This window comes from Heterodontus francisci, chromosome 10, assembly GCF_036365525.1.
Source record: "Heterodontus francisci isolate sHetFra1 chromosome 10, sHetFra1.hap1, whole genome shotgun sequence".
In the NCBI taxonomy this organism is placed as follows: Eukaryota; Metazoa; Chordata; class Chondrichthyes; order Heterodontiformes; family Heterodontidae; genus Heterodontus; species Heterodontus francisci.
Window position 1 is genome coordinate 72,306,400 of NC_090380.1, and position 21,730 is coordinate 72,328,129.

The 21,730-nt window shown below is 40.4% G+C and overlaps 1 protein-coding gene across 1 annotated transcript in view; it reads left to right on the forward strand.

The window, feature by feature from the left end:
* Nucleotides 1–11,531: 11,531 nt before the first annotated feature.
* Nucleotides 11,532–21,730, forward strand: part of igsf3 (immunoglobulin superfamily, member 3) — a 196,570-nt gene continuing 186,371 nt past the window's right edge. Inside the window, exon 1 of the mRNA XM_068040735.1 lies at nt 11,532–11,890. Within this exon, the coding sequence (XP_067896836.1) occupies nt 11,851–11,890 (40 nt within the window). The 5' untranslated portion in view covers nt 11,532–11,850. The remainder of the gene's footprint in view (nt 11,891–21,730) is intronic.

Below are 21,730 nucleotides of genomic sequence, written 5' to 3' on the forward strand. Positions count from 1 at the left end.
CAGGGACTCCCTCTGCTTCAATTTACATCTGGGCAGCTTGCGCTAACTCTCTCAATACTGGGTTGTCTCACTGAGCCTCAGCTAGGGAAGCTCCATTTAATCTATTCCCTGAGTCCTCTAACTTTCCAAAGAAAGTTTCAGACAGACAGACCACACGGTCATCTGCCTACAGTGCCAATTCAGTCTCCTTTGGGGAAGCTGGTTTGGTCATTACCCGATTCACTACATATTCAGGGAAACTGCAGGGGACCGTCTCCTGCCACTGACCTGTCTCTCTGACCTCCTGCGGTCTCTCTATCACTACTGGTGAAGTTACCACCTTCATCCCCGCCAGATCATTAACTAGGAGAAGGTCAACCCCTTCCACAGGCAAACTAGGGACAATCCCTACGGTCACCGGTCGCGAAGCTAGGTCACACTCCAAGTGCACCTGGCCTAAAGGTACAGGTATACACTGCTCTCCAATATCATTTACCACCATTCTAGTAGTTACTGCACTTTCTGGGGCAAAGGTCAGACCTTTTCCCAGTAAAAGGGATCTAGTGGCTCCTGTCTCTCTAAGGATTACTACGGGCTTGTTTGCCCCACTTGAGGGGTATGGAGTGACTCTCCCTTCAGATACAAAACCCTGATAGCCTTCAGGAATCCTATTAAATTTTCCTGCACCCACGCAGTATGTTTTCTGGGCCTTACTACAGCTGCAGTTAAAGCCACAGCTTGCTCAGCTGTGCTTTCCATCAGAGTCCTTTCTCCTTCACTGAGCGGGTGTGCCCTGATTAACACCACAGGCTTTCCCCGTAGTTTCCAGCAGTCAGCTCTTAGATGACCTGGTTTATTACAATGGAAGCACACAGGTCTCCGGGTCTCACTCCTACTTACAGCACTATCCTTTTTGGCTGGAGGAGGGCCCCCTGTGTTACCTGCTTTTCTTTCTCTGCCAGGACTGCTTGGGCTTCTATCACCTTCCGACCCTTTGTCCTCTTTGGATTTGTGGGGGTGACTAGGAAAGGTTTTCCCCTGGGGAACCAATCTATATATTAGAGCAAACTCATCTGCCAGAACTGCAGCTTGCCTCGCTCTATGTACTTTATTTTCCTCTACATGTTCCTCTTTATGGAGCGGGGGAGAACGTTTTTAAGTTCCTCTAACAAAATCACCTAAGGTTTTCATAGCTGGACTGCACTTTATGTCCCCTCAACCACTGGTCAAAAGCCAGCTGCTTTCTTTTTAGTTTTTTTTTAGTTTTTGAGATACAGCACTGAAACAGGCCCTTCGGCCCACCGAGTCTGTGCCGACCATCAACCACCCATTTATACTAATCCTACACTAATCCCATATTCCTACCACATCCCCACCTGTCCCTATTTTTCCCTACCACCTACCTATACTAGGGGCAATTTATAATGGCCAATTTACCTACCAACCTGCAAGTCTTTTGGCTTGTGGGAGGAAACCGGAGCACCCGGAAGAAACCCACGCAGACACAGGGAGAACTTGCAAACTCCACACAGGCAGTACCCAGAATTGAACCCGGGTCGCTGGAGCTGTGAGGCTGCGGTGCTAACCACTGCGCCACTGTGCCGCCCTCTCAAACTCCAAGTAAGTTTGATCAGCTTGCTTCCTGAGGGTTCGAAACTTCTGACAGTAGGCTTCTGGTACTAGCTCATATGCCCCGAAGATAGCATTTTTTGTCAGTTCATAATTTGGTGAACTCTCATCTGGCAACAGGGAATAAACCTCATGGGCTTTTCCAGTTAGCTTACTTTGCAACAGAAAGGTCCAACTCTCAGCTGGCCATTTTAACTGCCTTGCAAGTTTCTCAAAAAATACAAAAATGCTTCCACATCTCCCTCATTGAATTTTGGAATCAATTGGGAAAATTTTAAAAATTCCATGCGCAGCCCCGCACCACTTGTATTTTCCATGCTTTCACTGGGATTACTCTGTTGCCCCCTAGTTAACTCAAGCTGCCTCAGCTCTCTTTCCTCCCATTCCTTCTGGAAGTTTCGTTCTCTCTCACTATCTTTCAATTCAAGTTTCCTCTGTTCCAGTTGTATCTTTTCTAGCAATACTTGTCGGAGTCTATTTCTAACCCTGTCTCTGATTCTTCAGATTCAAGGGAAAAGTGGTTGGCCACTAGTCTTAGGAGTTTGGACTTCCTAGCCTTGGCATCCAAAGTGATCCCACACTGCTCAACTCCTCCATAGACAGTGCCTTTAACTTATCCCAAGATACTTCACCCTGGCCTGGGTAGTTACTGGCTTCAGTCACGCATATGTTAGTATTCTAGCACACACAACCACAAGAAAATCTGTATTGAAATCTTTTCTCTTTTTGATTGGGATGAATTTGACTTCCCACTTCCAATTTCTCGTTTGTCTGTGGGTCCAATCCTGGATGAGCCCCCAAATTTCTGTTATGACCAGGTGAGGAAGGGGTCTAGGGCTCCCCTCTCGGCCTTTTCTTGGTTTAGCCATAACAGGGTTTAACTTTTAAAACACAATGTTATTTAGCTTCCCCTAAGTGAGTCCTTGCTCACTGCTCTCTAATTGTAATTGTAAAGAAATCAACCAGACAGGTTTTCACAGATTTAAACAAGAAAGGTGTAAGTTTATTAACCTTAAAACTTTAACTCAGTTAAACTACTAAGAATACATGACGCAACTATGCTAGCATGCATACACGATAAACACATACACAAATAGATACAGAGGAGGAGAAAGAACTAAAAGGGGAAGGTTTGAAATAGTAGATGGAATTCAGTTACTGGTTTTGGGTTGGATGTAAATTCTTTGATTGAAGTTAAGTCTTGCAGTTTTCATTGGGGCCCAGTGCACACTTTCAAACTTGTTTAGCTGGTACCAGAAGGCTGCAGGGTCTTCTGCCTTGAGGCTTAAGTTACTTTTGTGGGTCCCTGGAACTTTGCGTGAGAGAGCAAGAGAGACCTTGCTTGCCTTTGGTCTTCAAAAAGCAGTCTATTCCTTTCTGTGTCAGGCACAGTTTAAAAAGCCTCAGTCTTACCAACAGATTGCTCATGTGACCATCTCTTTGTTTGCAACAGCAGCTTCTTGAGGGTTGATGGATTTCAAAGCTTTGCAGACACACTCAGTTGGTGGGGGGGGGGGGGGGGGGTGCAGTTCTGTCTCTTACACATTCAATGACTCTCAATGTCTTTTGATCATCACTATTGGCAAAACCCATTTGGCTAATAGAATCCGGGAGTACTTCCATTGTCTCTCTGGACAACTGTCTCTCTGAATGCAAATCTGCAGTCATGTTTTCAGCCACTGCTCTGTGGTCTTTTTAAACAAGTTATTTCAATGTCCAGTAAACATTCAAATAATGTTCCATATGACAAAATTAATATATTTCCATTTGGCAGGTGTGGTTTCCATCACAAAAGCATTCCTTTCACCTTACCCCGTCATTTGTACTGCTTCTCCATTCCCAATACTCAACCATCTTTCACCATCATTTCTTCAACTCCTCTAATGCAATATCTTCACCATCCCTTGTCCATACATTCCATTCCCCAATACACCAATCCTCCTCCCAATTACCTCACTGCAAGATAAAGAGAGACAAATACAGGGTGGCTCAGTTTTCTTCACCCAAAGATTCATCCAAGTAGGCATTTGTGGCAGAATCACAATTAACTTCATTCCTACTTATTACCATTGCAATAATTAAAAAACCTCAAACTCTTTGAAAGGCTAAAATAAATACCTAAATAACAAAAGGTATAATGAAGACAATTTCAGTAACTGGACTATCTTGAGTTATTTAGCTATTTATTTTATTACTGTGCATTTGTGTTTATTAGCTAAACACAACTTTAACAGATTTCTAAATGTTATGTAGCAAATTATTATGAAATTCAAAGCGATGAGTAGTAGCAGTATGAACAATGATGTACTAAACACTCCTGTAATATAAAGCATTAAAAGAAGAAAGAACATGCATTTGTATAGTACCTTTACAACCTAAGGACATCTCAAAATGAATCACAGCTAATGGGGTACTTTTGAAATGTACTGTAGGGAAATACAGCAACTGATTTCTGCACAACAAAGTCCCACAAATAGCATTGAGATAAATGATCCAGTTTCTCTGTTTTTGGTTAATGAATTAATACTAGCCTGAACACCTGCTTTTTTTAAAATAGTGCCATGGGTTTTACTGTACATACCTAGGAGGGTAGATGGAGCTGTGGTTTAATGTCCTGCTAAAAGATAGCACCTCCTATAGTGCAGTGCTCCCTCAGTATTCTATTGAAGAGTTAGCCTAGGTTATAAGCTGAAGTTTGTGGAGTGGGGCTTGAAACCAAGACTTTCAGATTAACACATAAGAGTGCTACCACTAAGCCAAGGCTGACGGTTTATTAGATAGCCTTCCTGTACTCGATATAGCCATTTTTCTCCTGTTTTTTCTCCTTCTCCTATAGCTGATGACTGATGTTGGGGTATGGTGCCAAGGGTACATGCAGACTTGTAATTCATCCAAACACCCATTCTTCTTTTTAATTGAAATGAACTTAAATTTAATTTAATAAATTTAAACAGTGAGTTTTTCAGCCAAGTCTAAGTCTGCCCTAACCTAAGGTATATTTTCCAGCAAGGATCAATGGGCAGCAATGAGGAAATTTAAACCACTCAGAGCATGGGGCACTGAAGCCACTTTTACTACCTCATCACCATCCTGAAATCAATTAATTCAATACTAAGATGGATTGATTCTAGGATCTTCACGATGTCGTATTCAGTTCCAAAGTCGGCAATGCTTTATATCAATTAAGCTATTGAAGGCTTTATAATGAAATGAAACAACATGTCACAGCAATAAAAAAAATATTGTAAGCATTAGAATATTAAGGGCATCAATTTTGGCAAAATTGAAAAATGGTATCAGATGCAAACAGTTATACATTGATTAATTATATGAACTTCATGTTGAATCTCAATCATCTAGTTGACAACATACATATAGCCTGGTAATAATTCTAAAAAATGCTTGTTAAGTGATACATAAATCTGTACAATATGTAAAAACCTGCAGGCTTCTCTCTAACATCTCAGTGATATTCAAAATGGATCGATAGGATTCATGTCCTACATTTATACTTGCTGTCAGCAAAGAACCATCTATTTTTAAAAATTTTGAAAGACTGACAATCTCTGTACGCCTCTGTCTCTGTCATTCTCTTTCTTCTGCTGCCTTTTGTCTTTGCTCTTTCAAGTCTGTATCTTTTTGCCCTGGACTGTTTTACTGAAGCATTTTCTTTATTCTATTTCCCTTTCTCTTTGTTTCAATTCTTTTGTTTGCTGCCCTGCTTAGGTAAAAGGACTCCTTAATTTCCAATCAGGTTCATTAGAAGTGATTGCAGTATTGCAATTAACATTGAAATTCATCTCAACCCATTTTTTGAGCCTCAAATAATATCAGATACCCAATTAAATATTCATATTATGAAGACACATTTCTTGTAAATGTGCATCCCAGTCAAAGCAGAAGTGGCAATTTCAGAGTGAAAATTCACACCTGTTTCTCTCAAGTTCTTAGAGCTGCAGAGCAGGAGTTCTGTATTAGAGATTATTTGAATCTGCCAAGAATTTAAAGTAGCCAGCCCAAAAATTCCCTGGATTGTGATTGTGAGGATTATTCTGGGATTGCGCCTGCTGGTATCCTCCATGATTGGCAACCCTCCCTCCCCACAACTCCGCCCTCCCCACCTCCCCCACATCAGAGTTCTCGGGTAAGAGGGAGAATATTTCATTTATATAAGACAAGCAGGCAGGCATATGCATCACTTCACTGGGCTCTCTGGTGCCCACTTGCCCATGACTGCAGTAACTGCAGTGCCTGTATTCTCTTCAGCAATGGAATTGAGTTCAGGCCCCTTCTCCCAACTCCTGCCATGGTCCCCATTAGCCCCTGGATCAAGACGGCTGATCTGTAAAACCCCTATGTCTCAGAGGCCATGTGAAGTCAGTGAAAATAAAAAGTTTTATTGTATTGCACAAAGTCAAATTCTAGACCAAAGAGATTACATTTTCCTAAACTGTCCTTATATCTTGGGCCTCTGGCTTTAGAGTTCAGCTTCATGGGCCTTCCCTGCCCCACTTCCAGGGCTTGAATATTTACCTTATAGCTCCATGACCAGAACCGAACACAGTATTCAAGCTGCAGCCTAACTAGAACACTAAGCCACTTCAGCATTATGGCATCTTGTGATGATGATCAGGAATATATTGTAGGCTGCCATACTATTTTTTATATTGTATATATCCCAGCAGGACAACTGGGTTGTTAATCCTGAGGTATGTTTTTTCCCAGCTAAGTAATATACGAATTTGAGTTTTGTTTTTTGCAGTGAGCATAAAGAATGTTGAAAAAAGCCTATTATGATAGTTAACAAATGATTCAGAAGCATATTGCAGGTAGGTTCTGATTGACTGTTCAGTTGTGCATTAGTTGTAAACCATATGGCCTCCAAAAATGCTTCTCCTAAATATCCTCCTTCCCCTAACTATTTAAGTTCCTTGGAAGCTGTCTTTTTTTTCAGAATTCAGAGGTGGTTCTACCAATATTTCAGGCATGTTCCCTCAATAACAAAAGCTTCTAGTTTAGATCCCCAAATTTGTTTTGATTTGGAAACTGCAGATGAAAACAATACTAATTTGGCATTTAACAGAGATTAAATCCTTCTTCATGTTGTATATTCTAAAATTGAATAAATTGTTGCAACCAATTCTTTCTAAATTATGATAAAAAATAGTCACTGTAGAATGCGGATGTGAAACACCAGAAAGGACCTTTGTTTCTTTGCTACACTGACACATGCCACAATTAAATTTGACATAGTTCACGGTTAAAAGCTCAACCATAATCTTCGATTATATTCATAATTTCAGGTTACTCCATCTTTTTAAACAACAGAAACAACAATTTGTATTCATAAAGTGGTTTTAAAATAGTAACCATTCCCAGATTCTTTACAAGAGAGAAAATAACAAATGTCATGTATTAGTAGAAAAACTAGGGGACGTTGTCAAAGACATGGTGAAAAAGAAAGGATTTTAGGAGGCTTTTAACAGTAATGGAGATAGCAAGGCAAAGCAATTTAGGGAGCAAGTTCAAGAGTGTAGGGCAAGATGGGGAAAGAGAGGGTTGGTAGAGTGGAGGGCTCACGTTGGATTGGAGAAAATTACTTGTGAGGAAACAGGAACTCATTATGGGTCTAAAACATGGGCACAAATATGTTATATTGAACAAGCAAAGTTATGTTTTCATATTCAGTGGGGACCTATAGGTATAATTGTCATGGTTGTATTTATCTGGCAGAATTAAACACAGGATAAATTAAAATAAATACATTTAATTCTGGATGAATACCAGAAATAAAAGGAGTAAAAATTATTTTAAGAACTGGAAGCCCATAAATTCTTTATCTGTGATCTATTTCATTAATGATGTTTCTGCATTTTCTACTATTGAAAACCACATATAATAGGATCCTATGACACGTGTGAGTTTTTGCATCAGAGGACCTATGTGAATTGTCAAATTATCATTGGAATTAAAGGGAAGTGAGTATGCAAAGAGCTTCCAGGCATTGTGAGTTAATTGTTTTGTGGTTATCCACATTTCCCACATCACTTACATTTATGCTGAATGGTAATATACTGAAATAAGGCAAGCAATGATCCTTTGGGCTTGGTATTGCACTGACCAGAATTAGTTTTAGATTAACATTTTCTAAACTTGAGTGATTCTACAGCTGAACACTGACTGGCTTGAATTAGGCTTTAGCCAAAATCAAGAATGATTTTGTCATAAATGATGAAATCCTCCTGCATGACTTAACTCTCATTGAAAAGAATTGATACACTTGATTCCAACAATTAAAATAGCAATTGCTGGGAAATTTCTTTAGATGTTTTTTTGTGTTGCAGTAGAATGTGGAACAATGAGGAATGGACTGTGCTTAGATATAGCAGCAGGGTGTCTTTTTCATCAGTTTCTAATTTCCTCCTCTTTCTCTCCCCTATCTTCAGTGACAACTTATGTTGGGTTATGGTTCCACATTTGCTGGTCACACTCTGGTACCTCACTTTAAATGTGATCCTAGTTGGTGAGCTGTAGCAAACTATTTACACTGCTGACTTTATAGCTCAGTGCATTCCTACTCCTCCCTGGCATTTTCACATGTGCATTTTCCAGCATTAGGAGTGGGTACACTTGCTGATTTTTCAGGGACAAAGTTGGTGCCTTAATGCTGCTCTGGCCAAACACTAATTACTTCTGGCCAAACACTAACTAGAGACCAAATCTCTGTCTTCTTCACTCTGTATGGATCAATGCCACTCAGTCTTTGGCAGAGCAGGAGTATCAAATGGGGAGCTACAGGTATCCAAATATGTATAGTATTGACCTCAAAGCTTGAATGTGTGATGGGAAGCATAAATGTCAGTTCAAGGTAGTTGAAGTCATTATTAAGGATTTTTTTTCTTCTTTCTCCTACAATTTTCTTCACTGCCAGACACCCTCTGGTTTAAATGACCACTAGTTATTTTTAAACCTTGTTATGTATAAACCTTGAGGTTGAGATTCACCTGACTACTCAATGCAGAGTGCGTCGTAGTCAAGCCCAAATTCATCCTCACCCCATATCCACACACCCGCACCTCTGCAGGGATTAATGGGAAAATGATCAGAAGCAAGACCCCTCTTTTGATTTTCCCTCACTAATGTAGGTGCACTAAGGTTAATTGTAACATCCTTAACTGCTACCCTAGCTGACTGCAGCTAATTCAGCGCACAGTAACCTGGTAATCAAACCTGCAAACTTCCTGATCTGTCTGGCTTTGGTACCCATTTGAGAAACCTACTCAGTCATGAAAGAAGCCTATACCAGTAGATATGTAATAGCTGATATACATTGAAGGTGCTACAAGTGCATGTAGTGTGCTGGGGTGCCTCAGTAGTATTTCTGCTTTTTAAGCTGCTTTGCAAGATTGTTAAAACTACAGAATGGCGGGCCTCATTCATATTGGGAATAATATGTAAATTACATGGAATCTACCAGATGATATTTTTATTTCCTTGGCAACCAGTGTTTTGCAATATTATTTGGTTTATGTTGCATTTTTCTGCTCAGCGAGGTGAAGGATGTTTCGTGCTAAGAGCAGAATACTTGGCTATTTTCCTCCCCTAATATTAGCATAAAATAAAAAAGGTCACTGAAGAGATGTAGGTAAACCTTCCTTCAATCTACCCAATACTGTGTCTTTAAAAAACATCTCCTACTGTCTCAATGTGAATTTCTGTTCTCCACATCACTGATACTGTAGCTTGTTAGAATAACATTGCTGAGTTAGGGCCATTTTTGCAAAGTTTACAGGAAGTTTATGCTGTGCATTTATGAGTGGTCGATGCTGGATCAAGGCAGCTGAAATGTATAGCTGTTGGAGACCACAGCTTTTCAGTCTGGGTTGGATTCAAGGTTTGCAGGGATGAAAGTGCCAACTTATTGTACTGCTCTGTCCCTTTGTGCAATTGTTCTCTAATTTTTCTCCTTTTCTCTCATTACAGCATCAGTTCACACAGGGGCAAGTTTCCACAGGTGCCAATTGCTGTGTTAACTTGTCCCAGTGGCCACTCATCATGTGCAAGCTAGCATTATGTGAATTAGCTGCCTGTTCAAGCAGTGAGGATATCGTGGATGAAACCATTCCTTTTCTCATTCAACAACTGCACATACGGCCTTTTCTGCAGAATTCTGGTTGAGGCCACTGACTTGTGATTAGCAATGGAGTCTTGACTGTTTTCTTAAATCCCCGGCATATATGGCTCAGTACCATACCACGTTGTACAGTTTCTCACCAAGCCAGCAGGAAGCTCTACTAATCTCTAAGGCTATGTAAAACAAGTGAAGGTAGACTGATAGCAATCTATCTATTCAGCTTAATTTTAAGCTGTTTTTGAAATATCTCTCCTACTGCTTTTTGGGTGATAGGCAGAAGATTTCAATGATCTGTCAGGAATATGTGTAAAATTTGAGACTAACAGAAAGAATGGATACTTTCACTTTCGGTGACCCATATACCCAATCCTTCCAGATACAAAAAAGCCACTTGTGCAAGCTGAGTGTGGAATGAGATCTTTAAATCAAGTTTTAGAAAAGTTCAACTGCAACTTACCCAATCAAATGACCTGAATACTACCCAAAACTTTCGATGACAGATAAATACAGAACATAAATCCCCTGAACGTTGGTTTAGTGGAGAATGTACAGATGGATATGCACCATAAAGTGATCGAGCTTTCTCCCCAGAGGACTAGCAGGGATCAATCAGGTGTACTCTTGCGATGCTGTTAATCTTTTGCCACATCCAAAACCAGACAGGGATAAGAATGGACATGGAGGGGATTGTGGTTTTCTTTGCTGCTGATGAAAGTTTGTCAAACACCTTTTAGTAACCTCCATAATGACTGTCTCCAAATCATGAGGTAGAAAAGTGAGAGAACAAAATGTACCATTTTTAAGTTGTAAAAAAAAAGACTGCTCAGTTTACATTTTAGAGATTTCCAGTTAGCCCGCTCAAAAACCAGATTGTCTCGTCCAAAACCAGAAGAATGACCTTACTTATTGCCCTCCACTCCCACCAAAATATGAGGGATCAATCCAGTAAACACACACCCACTGAAAAATGGTACATCATTTAAAAGGACTGACCTGGAGAAAATATATCCACACAAGGGACTTAGTTAGGAGTTCGGCAGTTTCGGGTATTATCCAAATTTGATTAAGATGTATTGGGAGTCAGGCCCTTCTACAGTTTTGTAAGTTATGGGAAAAATAAGAGTTAGGCAGAAGGGATCAATTCATCCGTCTCTCAACTAAGGCCGCATGTTCACTCGAAAACCATCAGTCTGTAATCCGCAGTACTTTCAGGATAGTAAGGTTTCACATGGTTTATTATTTTAACAGGTTTGAAACATAAGGACTAAATGAAATTCACATTTAATTCCGATTCAAGTAAGTAGTGCCAGCAAATGTGTTATCACTTTCTCAGTCTTTATTTTCATTTCCTTGTCCCTATTAGCAATCGGTTGCATTTTGAAAGCAGTACACAGCACATTGCATGACCCTGTCTATATTCCCTTTGTCAGTCTGTGCGTTTAGAAATCTGCTTCTCGCTCCCTTCTACCTTTCCCTTCGGGATTGTTTCACGGCTTCTCCATGACTCTTTGTTCTGTTTCTGTCCGTTCCCCCCTTACTCTCCTAACGTTCATCGATCTCTGATCCCTTTCTCTCTCCCATTTTCTTAAGGTTTGTTGCAGTCCACATTTCCACCCACTCTTTGACGTCAAGATCCAGCCCATTCTCCTCCACTGAGGCTGTGTAATTGGATCCTGATCTACCAGCTCCAGGGCGGATCCCATCATTCAAACCATTCCACTCCAGCCTATAGCTACAGTGCTTCTGTGTTCCCAGCCCAGCTCAGCAGCTGCTCGAATGAAGTGAGGAGCTGAGGGCTGGAAAGAAGGTGTGAGGAGCCCTGAACACACCTGGCTGCAACCTTGGCCAAATCCAGCCCTCACCTGGACAGCAGACCATCACTTACTGCAGAAACACTGGTGCTTAGCATCACCTACTTTCAACTCCCGCGATTTCCCTTTCTACACCACCAACGCACACCATGGAGGCACTCGAGGGTCAAGTCTGAAGCCGGAATCTTCGGTGATTTAGGATTAGAAGCAAAGAGCACTTGCGAGAGAGACCGAGCTGTAACCTGATTGTAAACAGAGGCTTTGCTTAAACAATTGAAAAGCAAACCTTCGGCAAAAATGAACTACCTTCCTATTCACTTGATCGTATTGTTACTGGGTGAGTTTTTAAAAATTAATAACGAGCTCTACGATTCAGCATTTTGAATTGTTCTTAATGTATCTGTAATAATGGTAGCGTGCTTTCATCAAAAAGTACATTTCTAACAGGATCCTAGTTTTCGGTTGACTATGATTTTTGCATTGTAAATCAAATATTCACTGTTAGCCAAACAAATCCTTTGGTGTACTTGTGGCATTATAGAAGCTCTGGATTGTACAAATCTCTTCTTTAAATCACATGTGTTTAGAAATTCAGAGAATCTCATAAATGCAGTCTCTGGTGAAATGTATACATTTTAAAAGTGCAAAGAGAAACTCAGCATTTTTCAATATCAGTTCACAATTGTGCTTTATTTTGAGTAGTATAAACTAACAATTTTGGACCTGAAAATAACAGTGAAGCCCACAAATAGACTCACTCTCTTCAACTAACATCACCTTTTTTTGTTCACTGACAGTCTAGAAGAACCTAGTGGGGTTCATGATCAATCAGTTATTGCTGGGTTTCAGTACTGAAAGCCCATGCTTGCTTACATGGTCGATCTGGATTGACTTCTGATCGTGTTGATCTTTTTTGAGTCCAAATGCCCTTTGCAGTGGAAGATTATTGAATTATGATCATTATTCTGATGGTTTTAGATTTCACTGCTGATGTACAACTTGTGATAATGCCACAGGCATAAGGTTGTTTGAATATCACTCCATGTGTAAAATTAGAATTGAGGGAACAGAGTAATTCCAGTCAATAGCATCTGGCCATTTATATACTTTGATCTGAATTTAGCTTGTATATTTTGAATTATGTACAGCTTAGGAAATAAGAATTCTTTGAATTGTTAGAAATTATATGATTTCTTTGTCACATTTTCCTTTTGATTAAAATCTGTGAATTCAGATCAGAGTGCACTTCCCACTCTGTGAAACAGCACGAAACTGAGTTGTGTCTCAAGGTACAATGATTCTGGAAGTGTAAAATGCACTCATTCAGAATGTCAATTTAAAAAAGTAAATATTTCTGCTTGAAGTGAGAAACGTCTATTGGGAATGGAACACTTGTGTTTTGCACCCAGCAATCACATCAAGCATTCCTGAGTTAGGCATATCATGGACTAGATGCAAAGTAAAGCACACCCGCTCCAATCATATGTCTTAACATCAATCTTAGAAAAACAAAGTCTATGTTAGCAATGTGAATTTTTCATATCCTACCGTAGTCCAAACGCTGAATTAAAATTTTTAACTGGTATGAACACACAAATAAAAGGATGACAACAAAAATGTAAAATCTGCTCCATCAAATCATAGTACACCCATGTATACCATACTCCTAACCATGGTACCTTAAGGAAGGGGCTGAAAAAGGGAAAACGAGCCTGTGACCGATTGAATAAAAACTCTTTAACTCGCTAAAGCAATTCAGGGAGATCATGGTGGCCCATGCACATCATAATTGCAATTAACTAGTAACATATCCCATAACTGGAAATTTAAATTGTGAAGTTCCCAGTTAAAGAATTGTAATGACTCCTTATCACATGTTACACTTCATCGCAGAGAGTAATGATTCTGCAAACTCTTTATCTATGAATATAATAGGCACTGGTTTTGTCCTATTTTTCCCATTTCATTTTAAGTAACCTATCTATCTGGACTGTACCCCTTTGCTTCATTTTAAAGACCTCTATCATCTCCTTTCCAAGCCTAGGTTTCTCCAAAGTAGTTAACCCTAATTCTTGGAGCCTGTTCTTTTTTAGCTAAGTGTTCGAAGGATGAGTGACATTCTGGTCACCCTCCTCTGCATCTTCTCCAGAGTTGCAATATCCTTCAGCATGTGCAGCAATCTAAACTGGACACAATATTTCATAACAGAGCCTTATAAAGCCCAAGTATGGTTCTTTCTGTTTTGTCTGCTCTGGTCCTAGAAATACAATCTAAATTCTATTTGCTTTCCAATGACCACTTCACACTGCTTCTACAAGCCTTTACATCCAACAATGGAAAAAAAACTGTCAGCAGGTAAAGGGCTAGAAATATGTCCAGGACAGTGGCATAAAACAGTGGTATCAGATTGACCACCTGTTATATGCAACACCTGATAATCAGTTCCATTGACTGCAATGGAATTGAATTTCAGGCACTGCGTATAGTGGGCGGCTGATCTGACACCACCCAAGACAACTTTCTAACCTAAGGACATTCAAAACTGAACATGAAAATGAAATGAGAGCAAGAATTATGAACTAAAGTAGTATTCATTGTCCCTTTTAGAACAGCTGGTGACATACATGCAAGTTGAATAGACACAATGCCATATTTACCGTTCTATCATAAAAGCTGCCAATACATGGGCAAAATTTCGATTTGACATGAATATATGATGCTCAGTTTGCTAGCCTGAGTGCACTGCTGTGCAGAGGGACTGGCCCAAGCATTTATGGATTATCACTTAAATTGTTTTTGCAGTAATTGCTATCTTGTTGAGGTGAGATTATTCAATTTGTTACAGACTACGGATTACGTAATTATGGTGGTCTTGTGGTGGGTGGCTGTCTATCTATTTGTCTGCCTATGCCTGCCTTCGGGAGGAGGGCTGTGAGCTTGATATTTTGCTAATCAGTAGAAAGATATGAATTTGACCCCTTTCAGTCTAGTGCTCCCAATCTAGAGACGCGATGGTTTTGGGCTGTCCATTGTATAATCTGAATGATTCTGAAGACCAACTTACAAAAGCCTCTGCAACAGTATTTTGTGCTTTCAGATATTAAGTTTTAAAGAAATATGAAGATAATATATGATCAAAGGAAGAAGTGTTTTCAATTTTGTTTTTTTGTTCAAATACAATGTTCTATATTAAGAAAGACTTGCAATTATGTAGCATCTCTCACATCCCCAGGGTGTGCCAAACTGCTTCACAGCCAATGGTGTATATTTGAGGTATAGTCACTTGTTATGTAGGATATTTGGAAATTTACAGACTTTTATTTTTACAAGTGAAAATGTAATGAAAATTACAAAAATAATTTGAGACTCTTGGTTAAAATTAGATAAACAATGATAAACCTGTGCTTGTGTGACACTGACACAGAGCCTTCATTTAAAGCTGTAGCAATTATAGCCACTTCATGACTTCAGCTGTATAATATTGTAAACAACTTTATGCTATATTATTCAGTAAACAAATCAACAGCATAGACTTTCCTCCCATTTACTGCTCTTAGTATGGAATTGTGGCCAGGAGAGGAAAATTGGGGAATTCTGTTACCCCACATGCCACTTCTGGGACCTTACTGCAGAAGTCATATTTAGGTGGGTGTAAACAAATCTGATGTTAATGAATAAAATCCATCTTCACATGCATTTTCTTTCATTACGCCTAAGCAATTATTACATTCCAGGATTCAAGGTTGCTGAGGAGGTGGATAATTTTTAAATTTACAAGTAGTGCAATTCATTGCACTTGACTGGTATACCAAATTTAAAATGTTTGAAAAAAGTGTCCACCTTCTTCAGTTACCCAGAGGCAGCTGTACATGGAAGTGGTAAAGGCTTGCATTGCAACGTACCTCGCTTCCCTCACTCCCAGGCAGATTCCCAGATTCAGCCAGAAATCCCACCATGAGCCCACCCTTAAATTGGTACTTAAATTGGTTCACCCAGAATAATCTACCCTGGTCAGCAACAGAGGCCACAGAGGCAAGTGCAAAATTCACCCTGTCATAGTTATTGTTACCAGGGAAGATGCCGACCTATTGACTAAATCGTGTTTCTGATGAAACCATGACAATAATGGAAAGAAAGGGCTCTGCAGATGAGCTTTTATTTACCATATAGTTACATGCAAGCCCACCTGCATGTACGATGATAAACCTTCACCATCCCCTCACACCTTCCAGGTGAAAGACCCGAATAAAACCTTTGGTCCGTGTTTAAGGCATAGGTCAACATTATAACAGTATAGCATTTTTACTGCTTTCAATGACTGAAGTCGCAATCATTTCCAACACCAGGGCATTCCAATTTGTTTTGGAAAACAACACTTCAGTCACAGTGGCTCCTCGGAATGTGGGAACTTTGATTTTAATTTGCAAGGTCGCTGTTCCATGCACTTTACAAAAACCATGGAGGTCGAGAGAAGGGAGTACAAAACAATCGATGAAAGGGGAACGGGAGACTGGGTACTGAAAGGATGGGAGTGGGAAACCCTCTGGAGAATGGAGACTAACAAGTTCTAAAAAGTCATCCCAGAGTGAGCTATGTATTGTTGATGGCATGAATGACTTATAAGAACCCATTCCCCTCAGTGTCAATTCACAAATGGTGACTTTAAATTCGAACAAAAGCAAAATACCACAGTTTGCTGGAAATCTGAAATAAAAATCAGAAGATGTTGGAAATATTCAGCAGGTCAGGTAGCATCTGTGGAGAGAGAAACAGAGTTAACAGATATGACCTTTCATCAGAATTGTGACTTTAAGTTTTTGATATATATATATATATGTATATATATAAAATATTTATTTGGATTTTTGGATTGCAATTCTCTATTTCTACAGTATGTTCTTGTGAAAAAATAAATTTCTGATGCAAGTAAAAATTTTCTTTGCTTTATATTTTCTTTTGCATTCTAAAAATTACCAATCACAATATTTCACAAAGATGTGAGATGTGACTTTGCCAACTATTCCTGTAACAGGGTGTGATGTACTGCCTTGCAAAGTGTTATGATTAGATTTCCTTGCATAATCTTGTTACACAGGCTGCACAACACCTATAGTGAGATAGGAATCTGCTAATGTTTCATCTACTTTGCTCTTGTTGGTTTCCTTCAAATAAGGAAGCTTGTAAGAAATTATCCAACTATCCAACCAGCCTGCCAACAGCAGTCTATCTAGAGCACAATTAACACCAGTGGGCTAGTATTGTAATATGCTGTGGCTTTTCAGAACATTCCCTTCTGGACCAGCATGAATTTATTCATTTCTCAAACTACCTATATTTGTGGCTTCTTTATTTATTTATTTAGAGATACAGCACTGAAACAGGCCCTTCAGCCCATCGAACCTGTGCCAACCAACAACCACCCATTTCTACTAATCCTACATTAATCCCATGTTCCCTACCACATCCCCATCATTCTCCTACCTACACTGGGGGCAATTTACAATGGCCAATTTACCTATCAACCTGCAAGTCTTTGGCTGTGGGAGGAAACCGGAGCACCTAGCGGAAACCCACGTAGTCACAGGGAGAACTTGCAAACTCCACACAGGCAATACCCAGAACTGAACCTGGGTCGCTGGAGCTGTGAGGCTGCAGTGCTAACCACTGCGCCACTGTGCCACCCTAAAGTGAGATTGTCAATTTATGTTCATTTATGCTTAGTTATATGATGTTGACTAGTACCAATGAGCAGCTGGGGTGATATTGCCCCAGTCTGTTTCTTAGAGGATCTTTATAGCCAGCAGAGTGAGCAGACTTTCATCGTATTATTCTAGACTGGATTTGAACTCTGCTTTGTGCCAGTTACCACTCTGTCCAGTTGCATTTTAGTTACATATGCAGCACCTACAAACATTACAGAAGATAATTACTGATAGAGCTGCCCGCTGTTGAAACCCAAGGGCTCAGTTTGTGCAGTAGTACAAAGAACAAACAAAGAACAAAGAAAATCACAGCACAGGAACAGGCCCTTCGGCCCTCCAAGCCTACGCCGATCCAAATCCTCTATCTAAACCTGTCGCCTATTTTCTAAGGGTCTGTATCTCTTTACTTCCTGCCCATTCATGTATCTGTCTAGATACATCTTAAAAGACGCTATCGTGCCCGCGTCTATCACCTCCACTGGCAACGCGTTCCAGGCACCCACCACCCTCTGCGTAAAGAACTTTCCACGCATATCCCCCCTAAACTTTTCCCCTTTCACTTTGAACTCGTGTCCCCTTGTAATTGAATCCCCCACTCTGGGAAAAAGCTTCTTGCTATCCACCCTGTCTATACCTCTCATGATTTTGTACACCTCAATCAGGTCCCCCCTCAACCTCCGTCTTGCTAATGAAAATAATCCTAATCTACTCAACCTCTCTTCATAGCTAGTGCCCTCCATACCAGGCAACATCCTGGTGAACCTCCTCTGCACCCTCTCCAAAGCATCCACATCCTTTTGGTAATGTGGCGACCAGAACTGCACGCAGTATTCCAAATGTGGCCGAACCAAAATCCTATACAACTGTAACATGACCTGCCAGCTCTTGTACTCAATACCCCGTCCGATGAAGGAAAGCATGCCGTATGCCTTCTTGACCACTCTATTGACCTGCGTTGCCACCTTCAGGGAACAATGGACCTGAACACCCAAATCTCTCTGTACATCAATTTTCCCCAGGACTTTTCCATTTACTGTATAGTTCACTCTTGAATTAGATCTTCCAAAATGCATCACCTCGCATTTGCCCTGATTGAACTCCATCTGCCATTTCTCTGCCCAACTCTCCAGTCTATCTATATTCTGCTGTATTCTCTGACAGTCCCCTTCACTATCTGCTACTCCACCAATCTTAGTGTCGTCTGCAAACTTGCTAATCAGACCACCTATACTTTCCTCCAAATCATTTATGTATATCACAAACAACAGTGGTCCCAGCACGGATCCCTGTGGAACACCACTGGTCACACGTCTCCATTTTGAGAAACTCCCTTCCACTTCTACTCTCTGTCTCCTGTTGCCCAGCCAGTTCTTTATCCATCTAGCTAGTACACCTTGGACCCCATGCGCCTTCACTTTCTCCATCAGCCTACCATAGGGAACCTCATCAAACGCCTTACTGAAGTCCATGTATACGACATCTACAGCCCTTCCCTCATCAACCAACTTTGTCACTTCCTCAAAGAATTCTATTAAATTGGTAAGACATGACCTTCCCTGCACAAAACCATGTTGCCTATCACTGATAAGCCCATTTTCTTCCAGATGGGAATAGATCCTATCCCTCAGTATCTTCTCCAGAAGCTTCCCTACCACTGACGTCAGGCTCACCGGTCTATAATTACCTGGATTACCCCTGCTATCCTTCTTAAACAAGGGGACAACATTAGCAATTCTCCAGTCCTCCGGGACCTCACCCGTGTTTAAGGAAGTTGCAAAGATATCTGTTAAGGCCCCAACTATTTCCTCTCTCGCTTCTCACAGTAACCTGGGATAGATCCCATCCGGACCTGGGGACTTGTCCACCTTAATGCCTTTTAGAATACCCAACACTTCCTCCCTCCTTATGCCGACTTGACCTAGAGTAATCAAACATCTATCCCTAACCTCAACATCCATCATGTCCCTCTCCTCAGTGAATACCGATGCAAAGTACTCGTTTAGAATCTCACCCATTTTCTCTGACTCCACGCATAACTTTCCTCCTTTGTCCTTGAGTGGGCCAATCCTTTCTCTAGCTACCCTCTTGCTCCTTATATATGAGTAAAAGGCTTTGGGATTTTCCTTAACCCTGTATTGATGGCGAGGCTGCCATTACTCCTGTGAAACTGATGGCACCTTCTGGTGTCCGCACGTGCGCAGTTAAATGTGTAAATTCAGAAGCTGCTGTCAGTGATTCTACACTTCCCTATAGGGTGCACTGCTGAAGTCCCTCCAGCCTCCAATCCATTAGAAATCACTGAACTGACATAAACTTGCCCTTTTACACTATTAGTTGCACAGTAAAATACTTTGAAAGAATTTTATTTTGTTCAATGAAGTGTAACTGGCTTTTTAACAGCATACTAAGTTCATAATTACTCCTGAACAGCCTCACTGTCGCTGAAAAAACTGCTTTTATATTTGTGGAATGTCAACTTTCTCCATTATGATAATTCACATTTAATTTTTTTAAACTTTGTTTGATATTTCAGCATCTACCGCAATCCCATGTGTATGTCCCAATCATTTATTTCACTTTCTGTAAAAAATTAAATTAAAAGTGAACAATTCAGCACATTTTAATTCCCAGTTTGCTGTCTGTGAGAATGCTTCAATCTGATTGGCTGCTTACCCTGCTAGATGACATCACTATTGCTGGACAGTTGGCAATCCCCTTGAATTGGTGCTAGATTCAACTGACATTGGGAAAGGGGAAATACATCTTTGTGGGAAGCTTATTTTGAGGTTAGTGGCGAGCGCTGTCTCTTCACTACTGACAGTGAAATTCAGGACAACTATTGCAACTCCTTTCACCTTCCTTCAGTGGTTCTATTTAACTGAGCCTGGATTATAGTGCTGAGCCTCAATGCAAGAAAATAAATAGCGTTGGCACAATATCTTCTTTTCAACCTGAGTAGTCGGGAGCTGCCATCAGGGTTCAAGATTTGCAACCTGCAGACCTCTGCCTAATTTGCTTTATAGTTCTCTGGTGAAAGTAAAACCAAATTAAAGATAATCTTGTCTCTATCATGATATGTTCTGGCTCCTTTTGGAATTGATTAACTGCCATAGTGTCCTTAGCAGCACCAACTCAGTAACTGTATTTTGTACTGTCTGTACTGACAGAAAAGTGTTTTTTTAACAGATATATGTAAATTCTGAGTAAAAATGATTTCAATCCTACCCAAATAAAAAGAGCTGTCAGATTTTCAGATCAGAATGACACTACTATTGTGTTTTTTTTTTTGCATCTGTCTTCTGTTAGTCATCATCAACTCTGTATGCTGCTGCCAGATGTCCTATAGGGCTGCCCATCACCGCTTAGCTTGTACAAACTATTGTCAATTAATCTTATAAGAAAACCAGTCACACATATCTTGCTTGTGCTGTTAATGGTCTGTCCTGTCTGTAAAGCTGAGCCACTGGTTTTGCATAGCATTGCTGCTGTCTTGCTCTCTGTTTGGGAACCAGTCACCATTTTATAAAAATCCTCCTACTGTTGTATATTATGCCACTTGCTTGTTCTATATGCGTGACCAATCATTTTTCTTGTACTGTATGCTGTTACCTATTCTGGACGCTCTACCATATGCTAATTCCATGTCTATGGATTAATCACTTTTTTTTGTACCATATTCTTTTGGGGTCATTTGTTAATCATGGCTTACAAAAACAGTCAACACGAGCACAAAGTGCAGAAGCTAAATTTGTACTTATGCTGCTTGTTTTCTAATAGGAGCTGGGGAAAGAAAATAGGCAGCATAACACCAGGAGGCAGCCAGCAGCAACTATAGGAAGAACAGATGGCCCATAATTTTGATTCTCGTAGTTGATGGGAGCACAAAAACATTTGTTCTCTGCTGTCTATAATGTTTCAAATACAAGGGACAGAGATAATCTGGAGACCCCTTAGAGAGAGAGATCCACAAGCCAGAGAAATGATCAGTGGCTTTCTTGTTTGATACAGAATATTGAGATGCAGTAACATTTGAACTCCTGGTATAAATATGGAGACCTGGTTTGGATTTTCTCTACCACCAGAGTTGTGATAAATAGGTCATTTTCAGGTTGGCAAACTGTAAATAGTGGGGTGCCAGATGCATCAGTGCTGGGGCCTCAACTATTTACAATCTATAATAATAAATAATACATAATAATAGTTTTCTGACTGTCTACACTGTTCTGATAGTTCAGTAGGTTAATATGGTGGCGGGGGCGCGTGGAGCACTGGAGCGTGTGACACATGTGTGGCTGCCAGTGGTTGGTGATGACGGTGGGGAGGGGGTGTTGATGGAGAAAATAACAGTGGAAGGTAAGGGGAGCCCAACAAACAAAATTACCCTGGCTTAAGAGATTGGGGAAGTGGGTAGGACGGCCTGGTGAGTGGGGAAATGGCTGGGGGTAGGGGAAGACATGGGAGGGATGAGGGAAGCC